General features: G+C 52.6%; 11 protein-coding genes across 11 annotated transcripts; 8 read left to right on the forward strand and 3 right to left on the reverse strand.

Annotated features, from left to right (window-relative positions):
- Positions 1-432: 432 nt before the first annotated feature.
- CGCA056_v002687 (Pantothenate transporter liz1) lies at positions 433-2630 on the forward strand (the record flags this gene model as incomplete). The annotated part of the gene is made up of 12 exons (XM_037317944.1): positions 433-645; positions 699-738; positions 805-864; positions 923-1034; positions 1094-1228; positions 1288-1639; positions 1703-1748; positions 1800-1936; positions 1990-2079; positions 2155-2239; positions 2293-2397; positions 2458-2630. 12 exons carry the CDS (start codon positions 433-435, stop codon positions 2628-2630), a joined length of 1548 nt encoding a protein of 515 aa, XP_037183825.1.
- Positions 2631-2960: 330 nt separating this feature from the next.
- On the reverse strand, positions 2961-4450 carry CGCA056_v002688 (Uncharacterized protein; the record flags this gene model as incomplete). Its single annotated transcript, XM_037317945.1, has 2 exons — positions 2961-3495; positions 3558-4450. 2 exons carry the CDS (start codon positions 4448-4450, stop codon positions 2961-2963), a joined length of 1428 nt encoding a protein of 475 aa, XP_037183827.1.
- A 545-nt stretch (positions 4451-4995) lies between these two features.
- icl2 (Mitochondrial 2-methylisocitrate lyase) lies at positions 4996-7067 on the forward strand (the record flags this gene model as incomplete). Its single annotated transcript, XM_037317946.1, has 7 exons — positions 4996-5102; positions 5268-5446; positions 5509-5935; positions 5997-6053; positions 6152-6552; positions 6610-6618; positions 6679-7067. The coding sequence occupies 7 exons, from the start codon at positions 4996-4998 to the stop codon at positions 7065-7067; spliced, it is 1569 nt and encodes a 522-aa protein (XP_037183280.1).
- A 613-nt stretch (positions 7068-7680) lies between these two features.
- On the forward strand, positions 7681-9378 carry COX2-1 (Cytochrome P450 monooxygenase COX2; the record flags this gene model as incomplete). Its single annotated transcript, XM_037317947.1, has 1 exon — positions 7681-9378. One exon carries the CDS (start codon positions 7681-7683, stop codon positions 9376-9378), a length of 1698 nt encoding a protein of 565 aa, XP_037184269.1.
- Positions 9379-10058: 680 nt separating this feature from the next.
- Positions 10059-11873, forward strand: PRD1-0 (Saccharolysin; the record flags this gene model as incomplete). The annotated part of the gene is made up of 2 exons (XM_037317948.1): positions 10059-11767; positions 11819-11873. 2 exons carry the CDS (start codon positions 10059-10061, stop codon positions 11871-11873), a joined length of 1764 nt encoding a protein of 587 aa, XP_037184270.1.
- Positions 11874-11894: 21 nt separating this feature from the next.
- Thop1 (Thimet oligopeptidase) lies at positions 11895-12277 on the forward strand (the record flags this gene model as incomplete). Its single annotated transcript, XM_037317949.1, has 2 exons — positions 11895-12022; positions 12079-12277. The coding sequence occupies 2 exons, from the start codon at positions 11895-11897 to the stop codon at positions 12275-12277; spliced, it is 327 nt and encodes a 108-aa protein (XP_037184271.1).
- A 656-nt stretch (positions 12278-12933) lies between these two features.
- On the forward strand, positions 12934-13553 carry CGCA056_v002693 (uncharacterized protein; the record flags this gene model as incomplete). Its single annotated transcript, XM_037317950.1, has 2 exons — positions 12934-13352; positions 13409-13553. The coding sequence occupies 2 exons, from the start codon at positions 12934-12936 to the stop codon at positions 13551-13553; spliced, it is 564 nt and encodes a 187-aa protein (XP_037184272.1).
- A 351-nt stretch (positions 13554-13904) lies between these two features.
- Positions 13905-15815, reverse strand: CGCA056_v002694 (uncharacterized protein; the record flags this gene model as incomplete). Its single annotated transcript, XM_037317951.1, has 1 exon — positions 13905-15815. The coding sequence occupies one exon, from the start codon at positions 15813-15815 to the stop codon at positions 13905-13907; it is 1911 nt and encodes a 636-aa protein (XP_037184273.1).
- Positions 15816-18122: 2307 nt separating this feature from the next.
- Positions 18123-18989, forward strand: CGCA056_v002695 (putative N-acetyltransferase; the record flags this gene model as incomplete). The annotated part of the gene is made up of 4 exons (XM_037317952.1): positions 18123-18184; positions 18245-18296; positions 18355-18594; positions 18657-18989. 4 exons carry the CDS (start codon positions 18123-18125, stop codon positions 18987-18989), a joined length of 687 nt encoding a protein of 228 aa, XP_037184274.1.
- Positions 18990-22446: 3457 nt separating this feature from the next.
- Positions 22447-24051, forward strand: BEA4-3 (Beauvericin cluster-specific repressor BEA4; the record flags this gene model as incomplete). The annotated part of the gene is made up of 1 exon (XM_037317953.1): positions 22447-24051. The coding sequence occupies one exon, from the start codon at positions 22447-22449 to the stop codon at positions 24049-24051; it is 1605 nt and encodes a 534-aa protein (XP_037184275.1).
- Positions 24052-24083: 32 nt separating this feature from the next.
- On the reverse strand, positions 24084-25766 carry puuB-1 (Gamma-glutamylputrescine oxidoreductase; the record flags this gene model as incomplete). The annotated part of the gene is made up of 3 exons (XM_037317954.1): positions 24084-25010; positions 25068-25654; positions 25703-25766. The coding sequence occupies 3 exons, from the start codon at positions 25764-25766 to the stop codon at positions 24084-24086; spliced, it is 1578 nt and encodes a 525-aa protein (XP_037184276.1).
- Positions 25767-26210: the final 444 nt, after the last annotated feature.

The following is a 26210-nucleotide window of genomic DNA, read 5'->3' on the forward strand; positions in this document are numbered from 1 at the left end:
TATAGAATGATAAGAATGCGGGGAAAGCGATCGGAGGGAGAAGAAGGGGGGATGCGTCGGACGACGCCCGACGAGAGGGGCGCAATGTGTGTTTGACGCAGCTTATCTTCGGGCAGGATGCCGAAAGATTGAGGGGATCCACCGGCGGTGTTGAGGTCTTGGCTTGCGCTTTTGATCTGCTGATACTGTTGATAACATGCAGTTGGATGGGAGATGCCGCATGGCAGGCCAGGGGGTTAGTTTGGTGTGGTGGCTGGTTATCATTAATCCGTAGTCTTTTCGGAGGATAATAAAACTTACATTATGGAGTGGGAGTTCATTGTCCAAGGTGTGCCTCGGTGTCGAAACTCCCACCGGTTCTTCCTGACTTGATTTGCGAAAGCCTTTTTCGAAGACTTTCGTTGTTCAATTCGCACACAACGCGACTCGGCCATGGACGGCAAGAAAAGTCACGAGGTCAACTCGGCCATGTCTCCCGCTACTTCTGACGTTGGCGTTGGCGCGCACGAGGCGCACAAAGTCTCCTTTGGAAAGAAGATTTTGTATCATCTATGGGATGCGGATCAGCATCTGAAGAGTCCGCAGGAGAGGGCTCTGGTGAGGAAGTTGGATTTTGGGATTCTCATCTGTGCGACGTTGGGATGGGTGAGTTTCCCCCTCGCCTGTGGTCTCTTTGGAGTTGCTGACAAGTTTGGTAGTGGATGAAATACATTGATCAGAGTAACATCACCAACGCATGTAAGCCGGCCCTTTCTTAGATGAGGCTTTACGGGAGATGATTAGTGTGTTGATAAGAAGCGATAGACGTGAGCGGTATGAAAGAGGATTTGAACATCAAGGGGAACGAGTACACATACATGCTAAGTAAGTGTTCAAAGTAACCGACGGAGATGAGGTCGTCTAACAGAGTTGTATTCTACAGTGTGCTACACCATTGCATTCGCCATTATGCAAATCCCAGCAAACATGATCGCCCTCAGAGTCCGTCCTCGTGTTTGTCTCGTGGTCTGCGAGCTCGGCTGGACAGCTTTCACGTAGGATTGCATCTGAAATCCCACCATTCCCCAAGCAGAAAGTTAACCCAGGATGACAGCTTCGCGCAAGCTGCAGCCCAAACAAGCAACCAAATGTACGCCTTCCGCTTCATGGTCGGCCTCTTCGAGAGCCCCTTCTCGCCCATCATAATCTTCCTCCTGGGATCGTGGTACACCAAGACGGAACTCGCAAAGTACGTCCCCCACCTCCAATATCTCACACGTCCAAACAAAATACTGACTCTACCCCAAGGCGCGTCGCCGTCTGGCACGTCACCGGCTTCTTCGGCCAAGCGACCTCGGGCTTCCTCCAGGCCGGCATCCACAAGGGCCTCGACGGGCACCTCGGCATGGCGGGCTGGCGCTGGATGTACATCATCTGCGGGTGCATGAGCCTGCCGATCGCGCTGTCCGTGTGGTTCCTGCTGCCGGACTACCCGCACAACACGACGGCGTGGTACATCACCGAGGAGGACAAGCAGCTCGCGATGCAGCGCTCCGCGAAGCTGGGCCGCGTCGAGATCACGGGCGTCATGGACCTGAAGCTCGTCAAGCGTATGTTTGGGAACTGGAGGTGGTGGGTGCTGTGTCTGATGTACATCTTTGTGAGTTTTTCCCCCTGTTGTGGATGAAGTGTGTAGTGGAAGTATGCTGACTGTTACCGGTAGTATGGAAACTCGTGCCAGGCGAATAACTATTTCGCCATCTACCTGCGTATGTCTTGCATTTGGAGGGCAGACAAGGGGCCAAGCTAACGGTTGATAGGCGAGAACGGCTACAGCGTCACCCAGCGCAACGTCATCCCGGCCTGCGCCAATCTCGTCACGATGGTGACCGACTTTTCGTGGGGCTTCATGTCGGATCTGACCGGGAACCGACCATTGTGGATGGTTGGCCCATTGGTAAATATCCCTCTCTCTTCCATCGGAGAGAAACTACTGACAAGATCTCACAGCTCGGCACCACCGTCGTCGGCTCTTCCATCCTCACCGCCTACCCCGCCTCCGACGGCGCTCGCGTCGCGGGCTTCTTTTGGTTGCCTGCGGTTACGTGACTGCCGTGACCTGGGTGAGTAATCTCTTGGATCTACTGAGTTATCGAAGAAGCTAACTGGGAGCAGACCTGGGCCAACGAGGTCAACAACGGCAACGCCGAGGAGAGGGCCTTGACGATTTCCAGCATGAACGGACTATTCTACGCAACCAGTAACCTACCTGTGATCCCATTCTAGACTTTGTGACTAACGGGTGGTGAGCAGACTCTTTCCTGCCGATTCTCATCTTCCCCCAGACCATGGCTCCCAAGTTCGAGCGAGGGTTCCCTTCGATTCTATCCTTCGCGCTTGCTGCTGTGGTACTCGTCCGTAAGTCAAACCTAAGTCGTATACGAAAACGACCGGGGTGTGTTAACGAGTGTTTGGCAGTTGTCGCGGACTTTTTGCACAAACGTCAGCTCCGGCAAGAGGCTGCGGCAGTTGCGAACCAGCCGGCTTCCGAGGCTGAGGTCGCTGACCCTGTGGATGCTCAAGAGCAGGAGATTGAGAATAAGTTGGTGGGCGCCGTGGAGCCTGTCCGCAACTCTGCTACCATTATTTGAGGCTAGAAGATTACACCGGGTTATGGTTGATGTTTATTTCAATTATTGTAGAGCAACCATTGGGGATATCAGAGGGATTTACATACTGTTGTGGGAGTTTAGATATCAATCAGAGAATGTTAAATATGCGCCGTAGTTCCCTTCTCCTTCATAGCGTGATAAATCGCTTCCAAAATCTCCCATAGCCTTGACTAAATCAAGACGGACTCTTTTCCGGATTGAAATCTACCACCAAAACTGAACGCTCGGTTCACTTTAGGGGAAACAGACCCACGCAGGACTTCGACTACGATCAACTTATGACATCTTAATTCTCTATGTCCAATTTGACTACCTGATTCCAATAGTTACAGGGCTACTCAAGTCTTCTCCCTTCTTGATCCTTTCCCTGACGTCAACAATCGTAGCACCTAGTCTGTCAATTCCCTCTTTGATTTCCGCAACTTCATGCCACGCCCAGCAAAGTCTGATACATCGGGCAAACCCATCTTCTGCCTCCGCCCGAGACACGCTGCTCTCGTCTCCAGTGACGGTGAACATATGACCGAAAGCCACGCGCAACAGTTGATCTTTCAGCGCGATCGCGGCTACGTTCTTGGCGACGGGAAGGTCGTCCGGTAGCCTGAGGTACGTGAAGAATCCCCCCGCCGTCGGCGAGCCTGCGTCTTTGGGCCTGTTCACTTCAACACGAACTCCGAGAGGAACCAAAACATTTTCGATGGCTGACATGAGCGCGTAGTATCTCTCTCGGTACGTGGGAACGAGCGTGTCCTTAATGTGGGACTGAAGCTGACGGTTTCGGAGCATCTTGTCGACAAAGGTAGAGGTAAGGTGTGAAGGCGCACCACCCGAGCTGGAAGAGCCGCTGGTTGTATCGAATTAGTCAGATGGTAAATGAGAATAGGAGGAATAGCACCCGTAACTTACACCTCTCCCAGCTCCTTAGCAAAGGCTGGCGTGCTCTCCGCCCATCCGACTCGAACACCTGGTCCAATGACTTTGGAAAACGAGCCGTTGCTAACTGTGTTACCAAATTGGCTGCATCCAGGCATCTCTCGGTCGACATCGACAAGGCGAGGAGGCACAGTGGCTACAGCGTCTGCGGCAGCAGAGGGATCCTCCGGCCAGCTAAGGAAGTCGTAGACGTCGTCTGAAATTATAAGAGCGTCATAATCGCGAGCAAGGCTGACAAGATCCTTCCGCATCTGCAGAGAAAGAGTTTTTGCACTGGGGTTGGAGAAAGTTGGGACGAGGTAGATGACGTATTTGTAGATTTTCGGATACGTCTTGCCAGTCTTGATCGACGGGGCATCTAGTTCTCCAGAGGCCTTTGCCTTTTCCAATGCCTGTGCCTCTGCAGCATCTAGCTCGTGTCGAAGGAAAGCAATGTCGAGACCCTCCTCGTCGTCCTCAGGGACGCCTTTGAGCTTGCCCTGGAACCCGCTGTCTTCAAAGATGGGGCATGCGAGGAAGTATGTCGGCTCAACCATGAAAATCTTGCGCGTGTAGAGCGGGTCGGTGAATTTCAACAGGACGTTGGCCAGGTTCCCCGAGGCGCCGTTGCTAATGCTTATTCTTTCGAAATCAGCTGGTGTCCCGTAGACCGAGGAGAGCCATTCTGCCACGCTCTTGCGGAGAGGGGGATGTCCGACGTGAGGACCGTAGACGAGCGCAGCGGCTGTCTCGGTGTCTGAATTGAGGACCTGTTTGGCACCATCAAGGAGACCGCTTGGGGCGAAGAGACGGGGCGACGGCCATCCCAGCTGGAGATTGATGAGGGATGTCGGTTTGACAGCGTCGCTGGCGATGTTACTGCCCATGTTGTTCGATGTGAAAGTTTGGCAGAAGTACCTAGATGAGTGCTTGGAAACTTCGGGAAGACATTAAGGTGATCCTGCGATTGCCTGCTGGATATGATGGTCGGACAACACGGCTTACACGGCTGTGGACTGAGTTTCCCGGCCCCTCCCCCTTGTTGCCGGGAGTTTCTTATCGGGAGACGTTCCCCGATGGTGGCCGGGGACCCCTGCAGAGTCGTCGGGCGCTAGGGGTGCACTCCGACAGGATCCCGACGCCCGACCGATGGATTGGCCTTGCCTATCGCCTATCACTGGCACGGTACGGATGGCGTGGTTGAGGCTCAGCATCGATAGGAAATAATGAGGGGATTATGGGATGATTTGTTGGTGTCCGACGTCGGGTAAGGTAGACCGAACGGCTTGTTGGTCAGTGTAGTCGCGAGATGATGGCAAAAAGGACCGTTGCCCCCGCACGAACACAACGTAATGAATAAACCAGATTCTTGCTGGACATTGTTCTCGATTCCTCTGTAACGCATCATAAACTCCATCAAATTCTGTGAAAGATGTCTCTGAAGTGGCCCGACGTCAAAGCTGAGCGCGATGCCTTCGCGGCGGAGGTCAAGGAAATTGAGGCGTGGTGGGAGACCGATAGGCAAAAACACATCAAGAGGTTTGTATCTTTCCTTTTAAACCCCCAAGACAAATCATAATTTCTGCCCTAACCACCCATCTATTGAATTCCTTTTTGCTATGACTAGTCTCACTAGCATTGTCGATCACAGTAACTATGTAATGGAGAGGGATATTAGTGCTTGTTCCTTCTAACTTGTAATAGACCATACACCGCCAAATCTATCGCCGCTTTGAGGAATGTTGGGTTTAAAATCGAATATCCCTCTAGTGTGCAGGGAAGGAAGCTTTGGCGCATCCTGAATGAGCACAACGACAATGGCACATACGAACTCACATTCGGGACAACTGAGCCCCTGATTGCCAAGGAGATGGCAAAGACAAGTACGAAGGATGACCATAAAAACTGCGATGGCGTGTTTTTCCAGTCCGCTAACGCTGAGCAGTGCAAACTGTGTATGTCTCCGGCGCGCTTTGCGGGCTATCTCAAGCCACCTGGCCCGGTGAAGACCATGCCGACTATCCTGCCGACCTCGTGCCATCTGTCGTCAAGCGAATCTTCAACACCCAACTATTCCACGACCAGCGACAGACACAGCTCAGAATGCGGTACAGCGAAGCCGATCGCCAGGCACTTGAGTGCATCGACTACATGCTGCCCATTGTCGCAGACGCTGATATGGGATTCGGCACTTTGACTGGATGCATGAAGCTGACAAGGAGCTTTGTAGAGGCCGGTGTCGCGATGATCCACATCGATGATCTGGCAATGGGTCTCAAGAAGTTTACCAATGGCGAAGGGCGAACCATTGTGCCCACGTCAGACTACTTGTCCAGGCTTACCACCGTGAGAATGACCTTCGACATCATGGGGTGAGTATGGCATAGCAATCACAAGATGGATGCGCTCTAATGATCTAATCACATTGCATAGTGCGGACACCATGCTTCTCTGTCGCTGTGATAGCGATCATGCCGAGTTCATCACGAGGTAAGATACAACCCCCTTTCTTTCCCACTCCGGGACTTCCAACTTCCATTTCTGTTGTCTCTCGTGTCCTTCGCCACGTATGCTTACCCCTTGAAAAGTGTGATTGACCCCCGGGACCACCCTTATGTGCTCGGCGCAACCAAGCCGGTTAGCTCCTTCATCCAAGCGATCGAGGAGGGTAAGGAATCAGGAAAGGATTATCTTACAGTCAAATCCGAGTGGAAGGCCTCTGCCGGCCTCATGACCTTCGATGAAGCTGTCAAGTCCGTGGCAACCAAAAAACAATACGAGGCCTACATGACCGAGCTCGTCGACAAGACCGTTGCATTGCAGGACCGGCGAGCTGCCGCCAAGCGCATCGTCGGTCATGATATTACATTCGACTGGGAACTTCCAAGGACGCCTTTGGGCCAGTACATGTGGCAATGGTCCACCAAAGCTGTCATCGACCGATGCATTCTCGCCGCACCTCTCGGTGATGTGACGTGGAGTCGTCAAGGTGCGTTTGGTTGAAACATCACACAGCACATGCGTTAGAAGCTGACATTCTTATTAGACAAACCAAGTGCGTCCTCCCGCAAACCCCCTCACTTGACTGGCGAATAAACGCTAACCCTGTTCCCAGACAAGAAAGATATGCACGAGTTCCACACGGCCCTCCGCGAGGTGTACCCGAATCGTCTCTTTGCCTTCGGATACACGGGTGCCTATGATTTCAGCAAGGGAGGATACTCACCGCAGGAGGTTGAGAAGTTCCCGGCCGACATTGCCAAGATGGGCGTTGTGTGGCAGGTCCAGCCAATCTGGGCGACTCAAGGACTTAGTCTGCACGCCAAGCAGTTCGCCGAGAAGTTCAAGAAGGAAGGGATTGCGGGCTACATGCGGGACGTTGCCGCCCCCTCCATTGCCGGCATGGCGACGGATAAGTACGGAAAGCCGACGTCGCGTGGGGGCTATCTTGCTGATGCCTTCTTCGATGTCGTGGCCGGACGGGATATTACTGAGATTGCTTGATATTAGGAAGAATACTCGCAGATCCCTCTGGCATTACGGGCTGTGCATATGTGCTTAGTTGCCGCGTTGGATTCCCTGTCTGGCAATATGCGGTACACGGTTGCGGTCGCAACCCTTTTTCTCATGCTCAATGATGAATACGCAAGTTGCAGACGCGCGATGCAACGAGAAGCATCAGGCCGCACCCGGCAATGTGATAATTGGCATGCAGCGCGCATCTTTTCGGAGCGGCGAATGAGGATTTGTCTGATTAAAATGCTGGTCTGATAGCTACGTCGGACTGTGAGCCAAGACCTTTGCGTAACATAGCTGCAGGTTGTCCTATTGGATGAGACAAGCATGCATTGTCTCTCACGTCTGACATGCATCGCAGCTCACTGCTCCAGCGGGCCGCTCGGCAGGATTTATGCTTCTCCACAAACGAGGAGCCACGGATACACTGCCAGATATTGATTGCACTGTTTGTGACGCCTTCCGTCAAGGGCTTTTGTAAGTGATGTTTCTGGTGTTTTAAAACATACTGCGTGCGTCTGATGGAGAGCGCATCGCAGCTTGAGATTGTCCCATCAACAAAGACTGAACATTCTTCCCCTGCCCCAACCACATAACCAACATGAACTCAACTACACTCAATATCACGGTTGTCAGCGATGAGCTTGACCGCAAAGAAAGTCTGTTGGCATCAATCGCTGCTCAGCAAGTCTTTCTGGCCGCTTCTTTCTTGGTTGCCTGCTTGTTCTATGCCCATCATTCACGCTCCAAGGGCTCTAAGCTCCCGCTACCCCCCGGCCCCCCCGGATGGCCCGTGATCGGGAACCTCCTCAAGTATCCAGACAGCCGAAGATGGCTCACAGAGTACCTTTGGAAATTCAACTATGGCCCCTTAGTCTATCTCAATATTCTGGGTAAGCCCACGGTTGTCTTGACAACTGTGGAAGCAACACATGAGCTTCTTAATAAAAGGGCAGCCAAGTATTCCGGGCGTGATCTAAGCGTCATGGCTGGCGACCTGGTGTCCAAGGGCTACAACCTCATCTTCCGCCAGTACGATGCGCAGATGCGTCTTCACCAGAGATTGAATGTAGCAGGGCTGAACCCACGTTCTGCTGCGCTATACGACCCAGTCCTACGTCTCGAGTCTCTTCAGCTCCTCCACGACATCCTCACAGAGTCCAGGGCTCAGCCAGACTCTGAGGGAGATCAGACTCCGAGACCTGCCGACACGCAAACTCCGCGTCCCTTCAACCCAAGATGGTACTTCCAGCGAGCCAATGTTGGAAGTCTCCATGTCATTCTTTATGGAGACCGTCTTGTCAAAGAAGACCCCACTACTGCTGGCAAGATGGACTTTCTCCTCACATGCCCAACGCTTCAAGCTCTGCAGAATCCACCTCTCGTCGACATTTTCCCTTGGTTGAAGTCCATTCCCTATGCACTCTCTCCTTGGAAGCTGCGTGCCGAGTCCATGTTCAAGGAAGAGGAGGCCTACCACCTTCGCAACTTGCGCAACGCAGTCAACCAGCCCGGTTACAACGTCGCGAAGCAAGTAGCCGACAGTGCGAAGCGCTTGAACATGGAGCTGAGCGACACAGAGATCAGCTGGGTCATTGGGACGCTGTTCCTTGCCAACGGCGACACCAGCCCGACCTTCATCACTTGGTTCCTGGTGATGATGATCAATTACCCTCGAGTCATGCACAAAGCCCAGCAAGTGCTGGACGAAGTTGTCGGATGTGATCGTTTGCCCACACACGATGATCGGTCGCGGATGCCTTACATCGACGCCATCATTGACGAGGTGATGCGTTACCGCCCCGTGGTGCCCTCTGGAGTCGACCACCTCTCCGTAGAGGAGGACGAATACATGGGTTACAGAATCCCCAAAGGCACGATCATTGTCACCTCTCAATTCTCCCTCGCTAGAGACAAAGCTGCCTTTGGCGCGGACGCCGAGGAATTCAGACCAGAGCGATGGTTGGAGAGAAACGATCTTCCGATCATAGGCTTTGGGAATGGGCGACGTGTCTGTCCCGGAAGGCATGTCGCAAAGGAAATCTTATGGATCATGGTGACTCGTCTGCTGTGGGCGTATGAGATGGAAGCGCCCATTGACCCAGAGACGAAGAAGAGGAAGGTCATTGATGACAGGGACACCGTACCAGTGGGCATCGTCATTGGACCCTCGCCATTTGAGGCTGTCTTCACGCCAAGAGGCAAGTGGGTGGAGGACATCATCGAGAATGACTTCAAGAATGCGGACTTTGATGTAAACAGGATCATGGAGGATGTGGCAAGGTCTAAGGGTCTCTAGGGAGAAAGAGATTGACGTGGGAGTTGCGGGCTAGTGTGAGCAGTTATGAAGGATGGTACGATGAGGATCAATTTCCGACAGTCTTTCTTTCGCCTCGTGTATCACGGCAGATGATGAGATACTCGGTAGACTTTGGGGCTTGGATGCTTTCCGTAGCCTAAGATTGCGAGATGCCTGCCTATTGGTAAGCGTTGCACTCGGCAGCGCTCCTCGTCAGGGGGAGATATTTGTATCGCTCAATATCGATTATTCACCCTCGAAGGAGCCGTCACGCGCGCATGAAAGTATTCCTACATGAGGCAGGAAGTAAGAAAAGCGACTGAGGCCCACTGTTACATCGAGTCTTGTGACTTGAGATGCGCGGATGCGCGGCACATGCACCCAATAAGGCTTCCGCCCTGATCGATAGGATCGAGTCCCCCTCTTCTTACTGCATATTTTAAAACCACTAGTTATACCTACCACATTCGAATCTCATGACAGAGAATCATGCTTATAATTATCACAACATCCCCTAAATACGTACACCGCGAAGCTACCGGATTGGACACTGACCGAGGTGCTCTTCCTGCTTTTCCCCTACCGTGACCCCCTTGGGTGGGCTTGAAGCTTCCTCAACATAAGGTAGTTATCACAAAACAACACGCACTTCGGTGTATGCTACTACTACAGCGTCCAGAATGACGACGACAAACACGGTCCCGCCTCAGGAGCCGCCCCACCTGATAGCGGCAAAGGATGTTATGCCAATCATGAAGCAGGTCATCAAAGAGCAATCCGACACCTGGAATCATGTGGCCGCGACCATTGACCCTGCATCGGCAACCTTTGACGCTGCAATTCGGCCATTGATCAATGTAGACAATGAGACGCAGGGTAGAATCGCTGTCATAGCAATGCTGCGCTACGCCTCGCCGGACCAACTAGCCCGTGAGGCATCAGACGCTGCCATTGGACTATTGCGACAGTGGGACTCCGAGAGGGTAGCAAGAAAGGACTTTTATCATCTGCTCAAGGCTGTTGAGGACAAAGCTGAGGAGGTTCACTTTGAAGATGCTAAGTTCCTCAAAAGCAACATCCAGCAGTTCACAAGAGGTGGCCACGGGCGGCTTGACCAAGATCAGTTGGCAGTTTACTTGGGAAGAAGAAACGAAATCGACGAGCTGAGGCAGCAGTACAACCGGAACTATCGAAATGATGATGGCGGTCTATGGCTTTCTTTGGACGAACTTAAAGGGGTGCCTGCGGAGGACCTCGCCCGCTTCTTGGGGAGGCAAAAGTCTACGGATGTCAGCACAAAGGATCAGGCATTTGTACGTTTTACGAGAGCAGATTTAAACGCCGTCTTGCAGTACGCTACATCGCCGGCAACCCGGAAGAAAGTCTACGTTGCCAACGAAAGAAAGGTACCGGAGAACGTTGACCTCTTCAAGGAGGTCATTGAGTTGCGAGACGAGAATTCTCGATTACTGGGATATGAGAACCACGCGGCGTTTCGGTTGGAGACTCGCGTTGCCAAGACCACGACTTGGGTGAACAGTCTCCTCGATGAACTCGAAGACGTCCTCCTGCGAAAAGGAAGAGAAGAGACGAAGTCGCTTTTGGAAATTCGAAACAAAGACTTCCCGCAAGACAACGACTCAATGCCCCCATGGGATTACGATTACTACAATCGCCTGCTGCAAGAGCAGATCGATGTCAAACATGGCCAGATCTCTGAGTACTTTCCACTAGACTACTCCGTCTCAGCAATGCTGGATCTATTCACCTCTTGTCTGCAGCTTCGATTCATTCCCTTGACGGCCGATCAGAAGAAGGACGTGGTCTGGCATGACGACGTTCAGGTATGGGCAGTCTGGGACGAAAGAAACGCCTCCAAGGGCGAATTTGTCGGCTACTTGTACACGGATCTCCTCATCAGACCCAACAAGCACCAGGGCTCGCAGAACGTCAATCTTCAGTGTGGGTATCTCAGAGCAGACGGCACAAGGGTCTATCCGGCCACGATCTTGATGTGCGCCTTCCCTCGTCCAACCACAACCGGTTGCGCTTTACTCAAGCACAGCGAGATTGTGTCTCTGTTCCATGAGCTGGGCCACGGTATGCACGATCTTGTGTCGAGGACTCGCACTCTTATGGTCCATGGACACCGCATGCCGCCTGACTTCTTTGAGGTACCCAGTGTCATGTTGGAGAACTGGTGTTGGATGGCAGACGAGCTCAGGCATATGAGCTGCCATTACACCAGATTGAACCCTGAGCTTTTAGATGATTGGCGCCGAAAGAATCCGGGCCAGCCAGACCCGCCTGAGAAGATACCTGATGAGCTTCTGGGGCCTCTTGTCAGAAGCAGGAATGTGAACAGGGCGCTTTGGCTTTTGCGTCAGCTGTAAGTCATATTTCTCTTCGCTTTGCTGGGCACTAATCTGAAACTTGACAGTGCCTTTGTTCGCTTCGACATGGCTGTTCACAGCCCGGCTACCCACGAAGAATGATTGGATTTGGATATTGCGGGAATGTTCAACGACTCGATGGAGAGACTCCGACTGCTCCCGAGCCCCGACGCTGAAGACAGAGGACATCCCCAATCAAACTTTCATCATGTGGTTTCTGGAATGGACGCAGGGTACTACTCATATCTATGGTAAGTTTGTCGATACAAGAATGACTTCCCAGAGAGCTAATGTTGGCACCAAATAGCGAGGCAGTATTCGCTGCAGACATTTTTCACCACAACTTTGAGGAAAGTCCTCGCAGCCAGGAACGGTGGGAAAAGTACCGCCGCGGGATACTCGAATTTGGCGGAAGTCGTGACGAGATGGAGATGCTGGAAGAATTCCTAGGTCATAAGCCTAGTTCTGGGTACTTGTTCAGCAATCTCCAGGCCCAGACTAGATAGATCATGCGTGCCCTAATATTCAGCTGCCTTTATGACTTTGACTACATAATCGTAGCAAGAAAGCTACTTGTGTTTCTTCATTATCAAATCAGGAGAGCACTAGGACACCAAGTCAGACGGTCATATGCGGGGAAGACTTCTGATTAGCGCAGCATCAATAAAACCATCTGTTCCAGGGCTGTATTTGCGCAGGTATGAGTTAGGCCGCACAAACGCATGCTTCTTACCAGACAACGCAATCCGTTCGGAACGGTTGATATTTTCTCGAGACTCCTCTTAGTTCCCGCACAAATCCAGAGTGATTCAGAATGATTCGATGTTCATTTGTGGATGCTATCGTGGCGTGCTGAAAAGAGTGCCGCCTCCAGTGCCATACATGCAGAGACGCCACATTCCTCACGACTCCCACGTCAAGTACGTCGCCAGGCCAGCCATCGTTCCACTCATCCGCATGCTCTACCGCGTTGTCCCTCACAGCGTCTGCATTCAAATACGTTCTGAAAAGTGCGCCATATAAGCGATTGGACAACCTCGTATCGGACGACAACCAGTTTAGCAAACAAAGCATCCGTTCATTCAAATAGACCCCATCACTCACTTGGCATCAAGAAACCCTGAATTGCATCCTCACCTTCTCACCATCTACCTCATCCAAAATGCGTCACTCCACTCTCCTCACAATAGCCTTGACCGCCTTCGCAGCAACAGCGCACGGCAGGACAACGACAACAACAACCTCCTCCCCCTCCCTCCCCTCCTCCCACTCAAAAGCCCAACTCTCCTGTCTCTGCGAAGACGAAGCCTGGTCCATCGCCCGCCGCTGGCTGTCCATCTTCGACACCCCGCTCACCTCCACCAAGGCCGACCTCGCCGCCGTCGTCGCCCCAGATGTCACGAGCTACGACGACACCTTCGGGCCGCCCACGCTGAACATCGACCAGCTCTGGGACGCCATCATAACGCCGCAGAAAGCGACCACGACGAACAGCACGCAGACGCCGACGTTCCTGCTGCATTCGTGCGACCAGATTGCGTATAATTGGCAGTATGCCGCCGTTACCACGGGGTACAATTCGTATGTTTTGACTGGGCTGATTTCTGTGGATGGAGGCGATCTGACTTTGATTTTAGTACCGTGCCGTCAGAAACGCCAGTTTCGTTCACCGGGAATGATATTCTCCGCGTGGACCTGAAGACGCGGCTTATTTCTAATGCTACGTCGTGTGGGGACTGGATCCTGCTATCCCGTCAGCTGGGAAACTCTGCGAATGTCTAGACGGCCTGAGAGGGAATGGGTGAGCTGTTGACGCCGTCTTGGAAGGGCTACGTATTGTTGAAGGACAGAGACTCGAGACTTCATGTACATTCTAAGTGGATATTCTACTAATTTCACAAGTTCAACATAACAGCCAATCATTGGTCCCGGCGATGAGTCCCCAGGCCCGAAATACATCACTAACACGAGCTGGATGTGTCTCCGCGACGGCCACCTCAAGCCAGATCGTCTACTCGAAACAAGTAGGAATATTCACTTTCACTCATAGGCAGTCAAAGAACCAAACATTGAATCCAAAACGCCAAATCAATTTCTATCTAGAGCGACAATGCCCCTGACAGTTTTCAACGCCTACGCCGAGTCGATCAGCGCCTTCTCTACCCTTCTGCCGACGGTTGTGCTCCAGCCGTCAATCTTCTTGTTCCATAAGTTCGTCAGATATAATGTTACACTCATCAGAATGATCCAGCCAAGGACGTAGCCCTGTGCGCGGCCAAAATTCTCGAAGAGCCTCGGCATGAGCCAGAAGCCCAGGCTGTGAAGCACGGGGCCGTGGACAAGGTACAGCGAGAAGCTGATCCTGCCCAGGTACTGCGCCACCTGTCCTTCCAGGAGGCGGACGAGGACGGGGCTGCGCAGGATGCAGGGGAGCAGGAGAATTGCTCCCATCGACTGGTAGAACATCCAGCCGGATAGGGGGATGTAGTAGCGGGGCACAAGAGAGGAAAGGAGAACGAAACCTGGGGTCCATTCGGCCGAGGCGTCGGGATAGGAAAGGAAGTAGAGTGCCATGAACATGGTGATCCAACGGGTTGCTGTTGCGGAGATAATTCTCTGCAGGAGGGTTGCTCGGCGGCCTCGGGGGTCGCTCTTGCCGGGGTACCCGAGCGAGCCGTCGTGGGTATCAGACGCACGTCGGATGTCGATCTCGGAGAACACCATCCCACCCATGAAGGCAGCCATGTCCCAGCGTCCGAAGATCAAGCTGTAGACGGAGAGGAAGCTGCCAATGCCCATCCTCCACTTCGCCTTGATGGCCGCCGTGCCGAGCAGGAACAGGTAGATGAACATGGATCCGCGGAGCTCCATGGGGATGGTGAAGGTGTGAGGGTCGTAACGGGTGTGGTAGTGGCCAAAGTTAAAAGGGTTCGCCCACTCCGCGTAGACTCTGGTAAAGTTCTTGATGGCGTAGGTCATGTTGTCGTGTATGATGGGGTGCTCCTCCCACGAGCCGCCCATCTGGACCCAGGTGATGTTGTGGGTGGTGGTGAGGTTCTTGGCCTTTGCGGCGTCGGCCATGTCCTTCTCGGCCTGCTCCTGGGTGGATGACCTGTGCTTCCCCCAGATCTTCTCCAGGTGTCCACCCCCGGTCTTCTCCTCGCGGGGCCGCGGCTTGGTGGATTCCGCTTGCTTGAGGGTGGCGTTTGCTGACTTGTTCTCGGGCTTGAGGTCCACCTCGAGACTGTCGACGAAGCTATAGAGCATGGCTGGCATGAAGAGCTGGGACGTTTTGTTCAAGCAGAGCTGATCTGATGAGGCGGTCAAGTTGGTTAGGTTACCCAGGGTAAGCGGGGTTTGGAGGTGAAGGTATTTGGCGACACTCTTGGGGCCGGCGGCGGCAACGGTTCCGTTGATGCAGGACTCGCCGAGTTGAGGGTGGGCAAAGGTGACGGTGCCGTTGATGTAGGCCGAATCAGGCCCCTTGAAGATGGCGTTCTCGGACCTGAAGGCACCCATCTGAGCCAGCAAGGCTACCAAGGCCATGCTGATGGTAGGCGGGATGTAGAGACGGAATACACGCCTCAGGACGGACGATGCGAGGCTTTTGTAGGCGGCCTCGACACGTCGTTCGTGGATGGCCCTCAAAATATGCCTGCAGAGCACAAAACCGGAGATGGCGAAGAAGATGGCGACCATGGGGCGTCCGCGATGCAGCAAGCAGATGATGGGCAATTGGTGCCATCCAACGTAGGGCTCAGGAGCTCCTGGGGGAAACGCGCCGTTTCCCAGCATGATGAAGGGCGTCCATGGCCAGAAAAAGTGGTAGTTGAAGACGATTAGACAGGCGATGCCGCGGAGACCGTCGAGAGACCTGATCTTGTCCCTGTTCCTCCTCGAGTCCGCGCCCTGGGCCTTTTGCTGCTTCTCGTCGTCGCCCTCGCGCCAGTCGTGGCCATCCTGCTCGGTCCTCGGGAGGAGCTCCGTCTCCTGCTCGCGGCCCCTGTGCGCCCGCGCAGACTTGTCCCAGACGTTGTTGATCATGGTGATGGCGTCTGTTGGAGCGGTCTTGCTCGGGCGGAAGAGTGCACTCGCGGGGGCATGCGAGTGCAATTAAATGTGCGTGAGTGAGTGAGTGAGTGAGTGAGTGAGTGTATTTGAGTCAATCGCCTGGCCGTGGAAAAAAGAGAGTTTGGGCGAGTTGAGATGACGGCCGGGGGGGATTGAGACGACGCGACGAGTGACAATTGGGATGATGAGACAGGACGAACGGGATCTGCGACGCGCAGTTCGAGTCTTAAAAAGGACACTTCGCAGTGCTCCTCAGCAATGCTGTGAGCTGTGCTGTGCAATGCAATGCAACAAGTCAGGGGCTCACACTTGCCGCCGCCTCTCCACTCTTTTACCTGAGGCAACGTCCAGTCCAAAGTGACCAGTGTCCAGTGAGTGTCCAGTTACTAGGTGCAGTGCAGTTTGTCCAGTTTCCACAGTTCAACGGGGAGAGCAAGGGCGCCCCTGGATCGGTTGCATCATGGCTGCTCCGATCCTCCCGCGGCAGTGATCGACGCGCAATAAACCTGAAATTCCCAGCTTTTTTTATATTGGGGGGAAAGGCCCATAAAATGCTGCTGCTGCTGCTGCTCCCCCCAGGCCCAGCGCCCCCACGGCCCACGGCTGACGGAACGCGTGGTTGTCTTCTGTGGTCGCAGTGTCGCCATCTGACCTGATTCGACCCTGAAAGTCTGGCCCTCTGCGGTGTTGCTTTAGATAGACTTTTGCATTGAGCTGAAGAACGCGTCGCTGCAACGTGTTGAAAGAGTCTCCAGAAATACCGTCGCAATTCGGACGACGGGAGAGGCAACATGGAGTGTGGCAGCAAGCCGCCTCAACCGCGCACTAATTGACGCCTGCGCTGCGGTCATTCGGGATTCAGAGTTTCCGCCCAACACCAACAGGCACATCGGACAATGACGATACGCTCTTCTCACACAACACAGCCCGGCAACCATCTGACTGCGAAACACCACTAAGCCTTGTACTAATCAATCTGGCCATCAACTTGAACCGATAACAGTCCGAAGAATTACATCCTACACCAAGTACGGATATAACAAGACCAATCGCAACTGACGATTTACGTGTTCCCTCTTCATCCGAACTATGCCTGATCCATGTTCGACAATTGCCTCTTCGTGCCTTTTCCCCCTTTCATCCATCGCCAACAGTATTGTTTTCGGTCATGGGCCTCTACACCAGCGTGCTCTGGTGAGAAACGCCTTCGTTTCTTTTTCATGCCCACGATCCGCCTCAATTAAGCCGCAATTTCCCCCAACGGCTCGGCTCGTAATTAGTAACACCGAATTAAGCGGGTGAATCTTCCGGGTTTTGTTTGCGTCGTCCCGTGGCGCTGTTCACAACACGCAAACATTCATCCGTAATTTCATCTCTCGTGTGATCATCCGATCGGCAAACGATCGCATCTCGAAAAGGAGCCTCATCTACACCTGTAAGATTCTGAGCTGCATACACACGCCGCTCAATACCAGATACCTTTCGGATGTGGCTGGGCTCAAAAGGTGGAAGACCTTTGACATGTTCAATAACACCAATGCGCCAAAGTTTGCCAGCGTCATTTCTGAGGGCCGCGGCTGACTTTCGCGGTCCCCTCGGAGTGACCGCGGGGTTAAAAATATTAAAGGCGGTCTAGCTGTCGAATAAGCTGCGGCCGCATACGAACCTATCAACGTGACGAAGGTTTTGAATTCGTCCGATTTTTGCCTTTAAGCACCTGTCCAGCTCCACGGAGGGTATCCCTACCATTGACGTCGTGTTGAGGCTCCTTGCGCCACCGCACTGGCGCAGTGACAGCATCTAGATGCGATTGGCCAATTGCCGCTCTTCAGCTCTTAATCATCAATTCTTCGCGTTCGGATCTCGGCTGTCGCAACTGTAGTAATTGTTCAGTCACAGTGATAATCAATCATATCAACTTGATCAGATGTAGTTGATCAATTAGTTATCGCAATCAGTAGGAGTGAATGCCACGCGCGGTGGCGCTGATCTGTCGCCGATGGTGGGGTTTATCATCACTTATCTCATCCCGCTAACCTTACAGGGCAATTCTGTGCGATCTTATCTCGACCCCGCAGGGCCTTTCCGAAGCCAAACGGTGACAACCCCGCGTTCGGGCTAGCCTGGAAGCAGTTTTTGATGTGAATAATAGTCAATGGGTTCTCTCGGTCACGCGACCTGTCACAAAGGAGACTATTGCCAATCTAATCTCTGATATCTCATCTCACCGCGCGTCGTCCAGCTTTTGCGCCGCTCCCGGGCCATCACTCATCATTCATCATGGCGATCCACGTCACAACCCTCACTGAGGAAGATATCCCTGGCGCAGTCCAGGCAGTTCAGTAAGTGAGCCTAAAGAAATACGATATGAAATAAGGCAATAAAACTGATAAGACGTATAGACAAGCTTTTGCTGGGGACCCGTACAACACGTGGGTCTACGACCAGTCCAAAGTAGGTAGCATTGGAAGGCCTGATCCAGAGCCTCCCACTAACAGTTGGTCATCAATAGTTCAGTCAGGAGAGGAACTACCAGTCACTAGCCCTTCGCATGCGATGGGGGATGCGCAATGGCATTTTCCACGTAGCCAAAGAGGAGGGAAATGACAAAGTACTTGGTGTGGCAATGTGGCTGCCCCCTCAGCCGGCCGATGCTCCATCAACGTGGAACGACTGGCTCGAGGGGTGGCGTCTATGGTTTGGACAAGTAAATTACAACATATGGTATGGACGCGGTGGTCTGAATGTCAAGGTAACACACTCTCCATGCTCTTGCAGAATGTTGGAGATGCTAATGCCCTCGTCGTCTTACAGAGATACTACATATGGAAAGAGGCACAAGCCAAAGCCCAAAGAGAACTCTGGACAGACCCCAGGGGCTACTATTTCCTCAACATCATGGTCGTTCTCCCCGAGGCACAGGGCAAGGGCGTCGGGGCGAAGATGATGAAAATGGTTACGGACCAAGCGGATGCTGAAGACATGAAGTGCTATCTTGAGTCAAGTAAGGACGTCCCCAACATGGCTATATACGGACGATGGGGTTTCAAGTTCCAGAAGGAAATGATTTGCGACGACGATGGTGACTCTATAAGACTGTTTACTATGATTCGTGAGCCACATGCGGAGCCCGGCGATGGTAGGTAGAGAGGGAGCAAGTCATGTTGGGCCGTCAACACTGGAAAAGGTGCGAAACGCTTTAGTAGTCCAAACATATGAAAAGTAACTATTAGGGAATGACCAAGAAGAAAAGCCTCTATATCAGTACAATCTCCTTAATGTTCCTTTCTCCTCCAAACGCACTACGCAGTTGACTTTGGTAATCCTCGGGCGCATCGTCGGGCCACTCAGAGTCCTCTTCGATGTTGTGGTCTTCAGGGATAATTATCGGGCACTGCCCAAATCCTTCTCCTTATGAATAAGCCCACGCGGAGATACTTTCCAGGTCTTTAGGCATCTTCTATCAAGGCAAGGCCTTGCACCTTTAGATTGCAGGTGACGATAAGTGGCAGCAAGTGAATCTCGGTCTCAGGGCTGTCCCCAAACCTGGAATCCTCATAATAGTCGCTAAGTACCGTTAACTCTGGATTCTTTGAGTCGTCATCGTCAATTCCGGCAGAATATTCCTCGTTGTGAAGGTTGAACTTCTACCTTCACATTGAGGAATATTCTACCGTAGAAGTTGTATGAGAAGGGCATGAGGATGCCACGGATGTGAATCTCGATCGACCCAGACTCTCTAAATGGATCAGCTGGAGTTTCAGAGAACCGAATAATTTGAAAATCCAGGTTTCTTTTGCACTCTCCTCGGTTCCAATATACGCTGCCGAGATACGACGCCCAACTCCACGAGGGCTCTTTCACCGAGTTGTTGTCATAAAATAAATCTGTCACGCCAGTCGTCCATGCTAGCCCTAACGCTAGGTCAGATGCCCAGAGCCCGCAAACATAGTGATCTTGTAAGATCGAGGCAAACTCTCTTGCCGTGCTGGATATAGCAGGAAGCCTATCCGTGAAATACGTCAACGATCGACTGCTATACGTACGCACCAGAGAGTACCAGTATCCAAAGACCACCGAGGTGCGAGGCAGGTTCTGGCGGTTCCATAGCATGCGCGTGACGTGTCCCAAGACTTCGGATAAGGAAGTCCCACTTCCTTCATTGCTCCGACTAAACCAGCCATCATGTTCCAGGATCCTTTCTCCCGCGCAGTAGCAACGCCACGTTGTTTGTTCTCGTGATACTGAAGTCGACGTCTGCTAAAGAGGGCTTCTTGGAGTGTTAACCCCAGCAGTAGGACAGTGCGAGATGGCGCTTTCTCATTCCTGGCGTCACCTCGACCAATACTGCAGAGTCCCTACTTACCACCCGTAAAATCATGGACGGCATCGAAGATGGCAGATCAAAAATGCCACATCGGTGTTGAAATTCACACTTTTGCAGCCAGCATTTGATCAGATCCACTGTCATGGGACTGCTAGGCTCTAGGTTCATGGATGAAGCAATGTCCATGCGCTTGGCATTAATCCCGAATTTCTTGGCTTTATCAAAGTTAGCGTCCATGCGAGCTGTGGAATTGATTGGAGTCCAACACAACTTACACGGGGGAATCAGAACCAAGAACGAGGCGTCTCCCAAAAGCCCAAATGTGAGATACAAGCGGAAGTAATCGCCGTTGCTGAAGAAGTTGAGTCGCAAAAGGTCTGATGAGGTCGCATTCTCTCGCGATTGACTTCGAGGGGATGAGGCAAAATCGAGCCCGTCGCAAGGTCTCTCGAAGGCGTAGTGCCAGTTTACTCCCGACTTTCGCCAAAGTCGTAAGAATTCGCTCTTCTCTTCGCCTTCGAGGGCCTCAAGGAAGCGATCGTTCCTCCACCCCCATAAAGAATCTGTTGAGAAATACAAATCGTCGGGCAGTTCTCCCAGGATGTTCTTTGCCTTCTGTGTCAGTGTCATTTGGGTAAGGCGATCGCAAATCATTGCCCAGAAGCTGCAACCTAGTTCTGCTTTTCGGCGGACTTCCCGTTCTGTCGTATCCAAGTAGGAATCGGAACTTGCCTCCACGCGGCCATCGATCAACCTGCGGAACTTGATGTTGAAAACACTGCAATACTGGCAACTGTGGCCTTTGGAATCTTCAGATACGAGTGTAAACTTGAGACGCTCGATCTCGTCGTCGCTGCTCTCAATTGCTCTGAAAGTGCTGGCCATCGTCTCGGAGATCTTGTAGTCGACAGATACGCATGAAGTATGACAAAACTTTTGGCTCGAGATATCAGGGACATTTGTATCCATCACCATCTCCATCCCCGAACAGCCTCGGGCTGTGCAGTAAGACACAGACTTGGGGCTGAGCCAATAGTGCCACGACAAGTGTGGATCGGCCGCACAGCTATTTTCTGCGCAAAAATAAATGTCTCTGGGATTTTGTGGCTGTAGGAAATATGACAGGCAGTGCAGGAATTCACAAATCACCCTACTCCGCCCCCGATTGGCGTCTGTCAAGTCGTTGACTCGTCCAATCTTGGAAGGGTGGCAGTGTACATTAGACAGCATCAAAGATGATACTATGCTCTCCACTGTGTTTTAATACGACTGGAACAGTGTTGCCTTTTCAGATGTTCAGAGGCAAGCGGCCAGCCCTTGGCAACGTCTGTTTCTCGTGGGCGCGCCGACAGTGCTTGGCTCTGGAGTAGCATAATAAGCGAAAAGTTCTCCAATGGCTATAGCCAACACCATATACCATGGTAACAAGAAATAACTGCAGATTAGGACCCAGCAGAAGTCATGAGAGAGTGAAAAAGCAGAATCAGAAACCAGGGTCAGTTAAACCCGGCCATCCTACTTACCGTTCCCAACCAACCCCGCAGACCCGAATCCTGCTAATGTTGATCACCTGCGGGGAACACCGCAAACGCAGGGATGATGTGACCGCATCTAGATAAAAAGACCGATATCTGCCATTGCTAGTGGGCGACGATGGCTTATCTCTCCTGGTCTTATCACCCACGCGATGCCGGTGCCGGACCGCTCATTGCCTCTTCATGCGCTTTGCGAGCATCAATCGCTGCGAGCCTATTCCTCCCACTACTGCAAAGTTGTTAGCAATCGGCAGCTACCCTGCGCATGTTAATCTTGCGGTGGTCCAACGCAATGCAGTCCTCATCCAAGGTCAGACACTCAAAATCCAGGAATGGGTGCCTTAGGTGCAAGGCGAAGAAGGTAAGACTCACGGAGCAGCCTCCGACAGTGTTATCGCTGACATTGTCGTGGCAGACAAAGTGTGACGAAAGGAAGCCCGGGTGCGCCAGGTGTGAAGAGAGGGGCTTCCAATGTCCTGGATATGCACTCAATGTGCGGTGGTCGCGAAGACCCCAAGTTCGGGCAGAAGAAACTGCAGGCAAGCAAAGCGAGACAGCCGGCTCACCGAAACAACGAGGTCCATCTACTTCACCAAAGACCCCTCTTGATACCGAGGCTCTCGACAATACTTACTCAAGCGCTGAAGGTAGCCGCCAGTTGAATTCATGGTTTGGCTTCAGCCCACATTGGGATCACCCTGTCCCTCCGGACCTGTCAAGCTTGAGCACCATCACGGATGCCATGCTGGGATTTCAGCGACCGGCGTCTGCACTCGACTTATCGATAGAAACAACTTTCCTTGGGTCGGCTCTGGACGCTGATGACGATCCCTCGTCATCACCATCTAATCATCAAGAAACCCCAAAAGATAATCTGTTCGCGGAAGCCAGCTTTCCCTCCGAGGCACGATTAAGTGGGTTTCAAATACCACAACGCCACGGCTTGTTTGAAGATCGCAACAGAGAGATAGTCAGCGTGCCTATATCAACAGCACTCATACAGCCAAATCGCGACTTGTCGATCCAGATACCCAAGGAGCCTTTCAATATCCCGACGTCCCTATCTGAATACTTCTTCCGCGAAGTTATCACGCTCTATTGCGCGTGGGATAGCAAATCCAACGTCATGCGCAACATCATCGAGACCTCGTGGCAATCTTCCGGGGCTCTCTACCACACTATTCAAAGCATGTCAGCAGCTTGTCTATCAGAAGACTTTCCACACCTTCTACCTATTGCGCGCCGCGAGCACGCACAAGCCCTCGAGCTGCTCCGCCAGGACTCTCCACCAACGCACAAGCAAGCTATGCTGCTCGCCTCTCAACTATTGGGTCACACGTCCAGCTGGCTCACTCCACAGAACCTCGCCACAGACATGTTCAGGACGAGCTGCGACATCCTGCAAGACATCATGCTTGAAACGGGCAGAGACGCTACCATCTCGTTTCTCGGCGACACTATGGACTATTGGGCAATGCTGCTAGCCTACCTAACAGACAGCCATCAGCTGGGCAGTTACGATCAAAACTCTTCGTTTGGGCCGGTAGCGTCTGCCAAATCGGACGAACCGCATCCGTATTCTGGTATCTCTCGTGACACGGTCAAAATACTTGCCGATATTGGCGTTCTCGTCTTCCAATACCGAAAGCGCATCTCCAAAGTCAAATTCCTCACCGAGAATGATATCGATGTGTTTAGAACCGCACTCAGGGATGCACGTAAACTCGAACGTGTACTTCTAGCCCATCGCTCACCCGACCTATCCCAAGTCAAGGATCCAGGCGACCCAAAAACACCGTTAAAGCACCTGCAACTCATAGACGAGGCATATAGATGCACGGGACTCTTACAGCTCTATCGTGTGTTCCCCGACTTACTAAAAGAACGATATGCCCCGTGGGACAAGGACTATCTACTTCGGCCATTACCGTCCGACAAGACACCGACCGCTCAGGAGAGGCAGACATGGTTGACCAAGCTTGCAATGCACATCTTGGGTATTCTGAGGGAAATACCGTTCGAGTCTCGGACGCGCAGCGCGCAGCCATTCATCATGGTTGCTTGCTCAAGCGAGTTGAGAAGAAATCCACAGCACTTGCAGTCTGCATCTGTGGCTGCGGGCGACTTGGACGTGTTGGCAATTGATCCGGCTTCGATCGAGGTCGCCCGGGCACGGAAGTTTGTGCTGTCGCGGTTGGCTGCCTACACACACATCCTGCCTCTAAGGAAGAGCCGAGTAATTTCGGAACTCATCAATCAAATCTGGTCGGCTTTGGACAGTGGAAGTACTGATGTTTACTGGCTGGACGTGGCTCATGAGAAGAACTTGGGAACAATGATGGGATGATATATCTATGATTGCAATAAGCAATAAAAGGGCTACAACTTCTCACTTCTAATGCCACCTGGTTTTGCAATCTGAGCGAACTTGAGCAACGTCTTGTCGCTGGTCAGACCCTTCTGCAGCCGTTCCTCGGTTACCACGTAAGCCTGTGGGAACCAGTCGCTGACATCCTCCCCAAACAACATCTTGACCAAAGCCTCGCCCGTCAGCCAGCACTTGTCCATGCCGTACCCGTTAAACCCGCAGGCCATCCACTGCCCATCATCACCCGGGTTCTCTAGAAGGGCTTGAGGGATCTGGCCAACGATCGGCAGGCCATCTGCTGTGTGGCCCTGAATGCCGGACCAGATGGCCTCTATCTCTGACGTCGTTTCCGAGCCCCAGCCATCAAGGAAGAATCTGGGAAGGACGGTTGACAACGCTTTCTTTGCTTCGACAGGAGCGTAGGTGTCGTCAGAGGTCAAAATATCCTTCATGTATGCCGTTTCGTTCCCAATCCAGATTCTCCCAGTCAAGGCGTTCTGTTGAAGATAGTACAGCCCCGTGTCGTAGAAGCCGGTTTCCGCTTCCAAGGAAGATTTGTGCGACAAACTCCAAGATCTGGAGGCTCCTAAGTTCTTCAGGGCTGGGCCAGGCGTTTGAACAGACATCGTCCCACGAAACGGGTATATGCGACCGGCCAGCTTTGGTAGAAGATGTGAAGCATACGCGTTCGTGCAGTGGATCACCTTCTTCGCTCTCATAGTCCCTCGTGGGGTGATGATTAGATAAGGATGGTCTGGAGGGTCTGAGTCGCTGATAGGAGAGAACTCGACACCCAAAACCGGCGTGTTTGCCTCGATCGCAAGACGCCCACAGTACCTTTTGAGCAGGCGATCATAAATACCGGTAAGAAGTCGGTAGGGCCAAATGGCACCAGCATCGTGTTCAACCGCCCCTGATGCATTCTTAATGTTCCATCTCTGCATGATGTCAGCTTAACTGTGATTATTGACGTGTGGCTCAATCTTGAAACTTACTTCAGGAACATTGTCTTTTTGAATAATACGGTGATAACTTTGATGCTCGGGGACAGCCTGCTGGAAGTCTAGAACCGACTGCCTGGCCGCCTTCCAGGTCTCTTCGTCTCCGACGGCCATGACCTTAAGCACATCACGAATCTGGCAAGCTTCCTGCAGCTCTGGCTCCATCTCCTTCACCATCTCCATTAGCCGTGCAATATTGAGAATGCTGAATCGTGTGATCTGCTTTGCTGCCTCAACACCATGCTGCTTGGCCAGCGGGCCGAAAGTGTGTCCAGAGGCCGTGACTAAGTGTCCTCCGTTACGACCGGTTGCGCCGCTGACAAGGGTCCTCGCTTCGAGGACCGTGACGTGAGAGCTGCCGGAAGCCTGGTGTTCAAGAAGTGTTTTGGTGACGCTGCATCCCGTGATACCTGAGCCGATCACAGCAAAGTCTGTACGCTTGGGAAAGGTGGGCGACTGGATTGACCCAATTGGGTGCTCGGGAACCTGCCATGCTGAAACCGTCGGGTTGGGCTTAGGCAAGCCTGGGTCTTGCGAGATGGCCTTAGATACGTTCAAGAGAAACCTTGACATAACAGGGTCTGTAATAAGCGGTTAGCTTTACTTTCAGGGAAGATTGATTTCCATACTTAGATAGGGAGCGAGCTCATCTTGCAGACGATCAGCGCTGTCATTGGTGTCGTTTCCGCCCATTGTGACTTTGACTCGTATGCCTACACAACACCTGGTCAAGAGACCATCGATAGGAGCTCATTAATACAGCCGGATCAAAGATGCCGTGGGATGTTCAGAAATGCTACCTCTTGAGCCCAACCTCCCAACGGTGCGGGGGACCGCCCGATGACCATCCGGACTGTGGGGCCCGCGCCGGTAGCGGCGCCGCTCTCCCTTTCCCCATGCGGAAGGTATGTGCGAGAATGCGAACTGATAGCGGCCGATATGTTATCCTCGGCATTGTTGTCTACGGCCCGCATTCCAGGTGCCTCCCCCACGGCGTCGTTATCTCAACTTGAGATACTGTTGTCAACGTTGCGCATCTTGGGGCAGATTGAGAGGTAACCCCGCCCCGAGACTATCGGGCCCATGGCTGCAGTTGTGTGACTATAAACTCTGCGGTAGATAGTATTTAGCTGCATG

The sequence above is a fragment of the Colletotrichum aenigma genome (genome assembly GCF_013390185.1).
Source record: "Colletotrichum aenigma strain Cg56 chromosome Unknown KSG_Cg56_contig02, whole genome shotgun sequence".
NCBI classification, from domain to species: domain Eukaryota; kingdom Fungi; phylum Ascomycota; class Sordariomycetes; order Glomerellales; family Glomerellaceae; genus Colletotrichum; species Colletotrichum aenigma.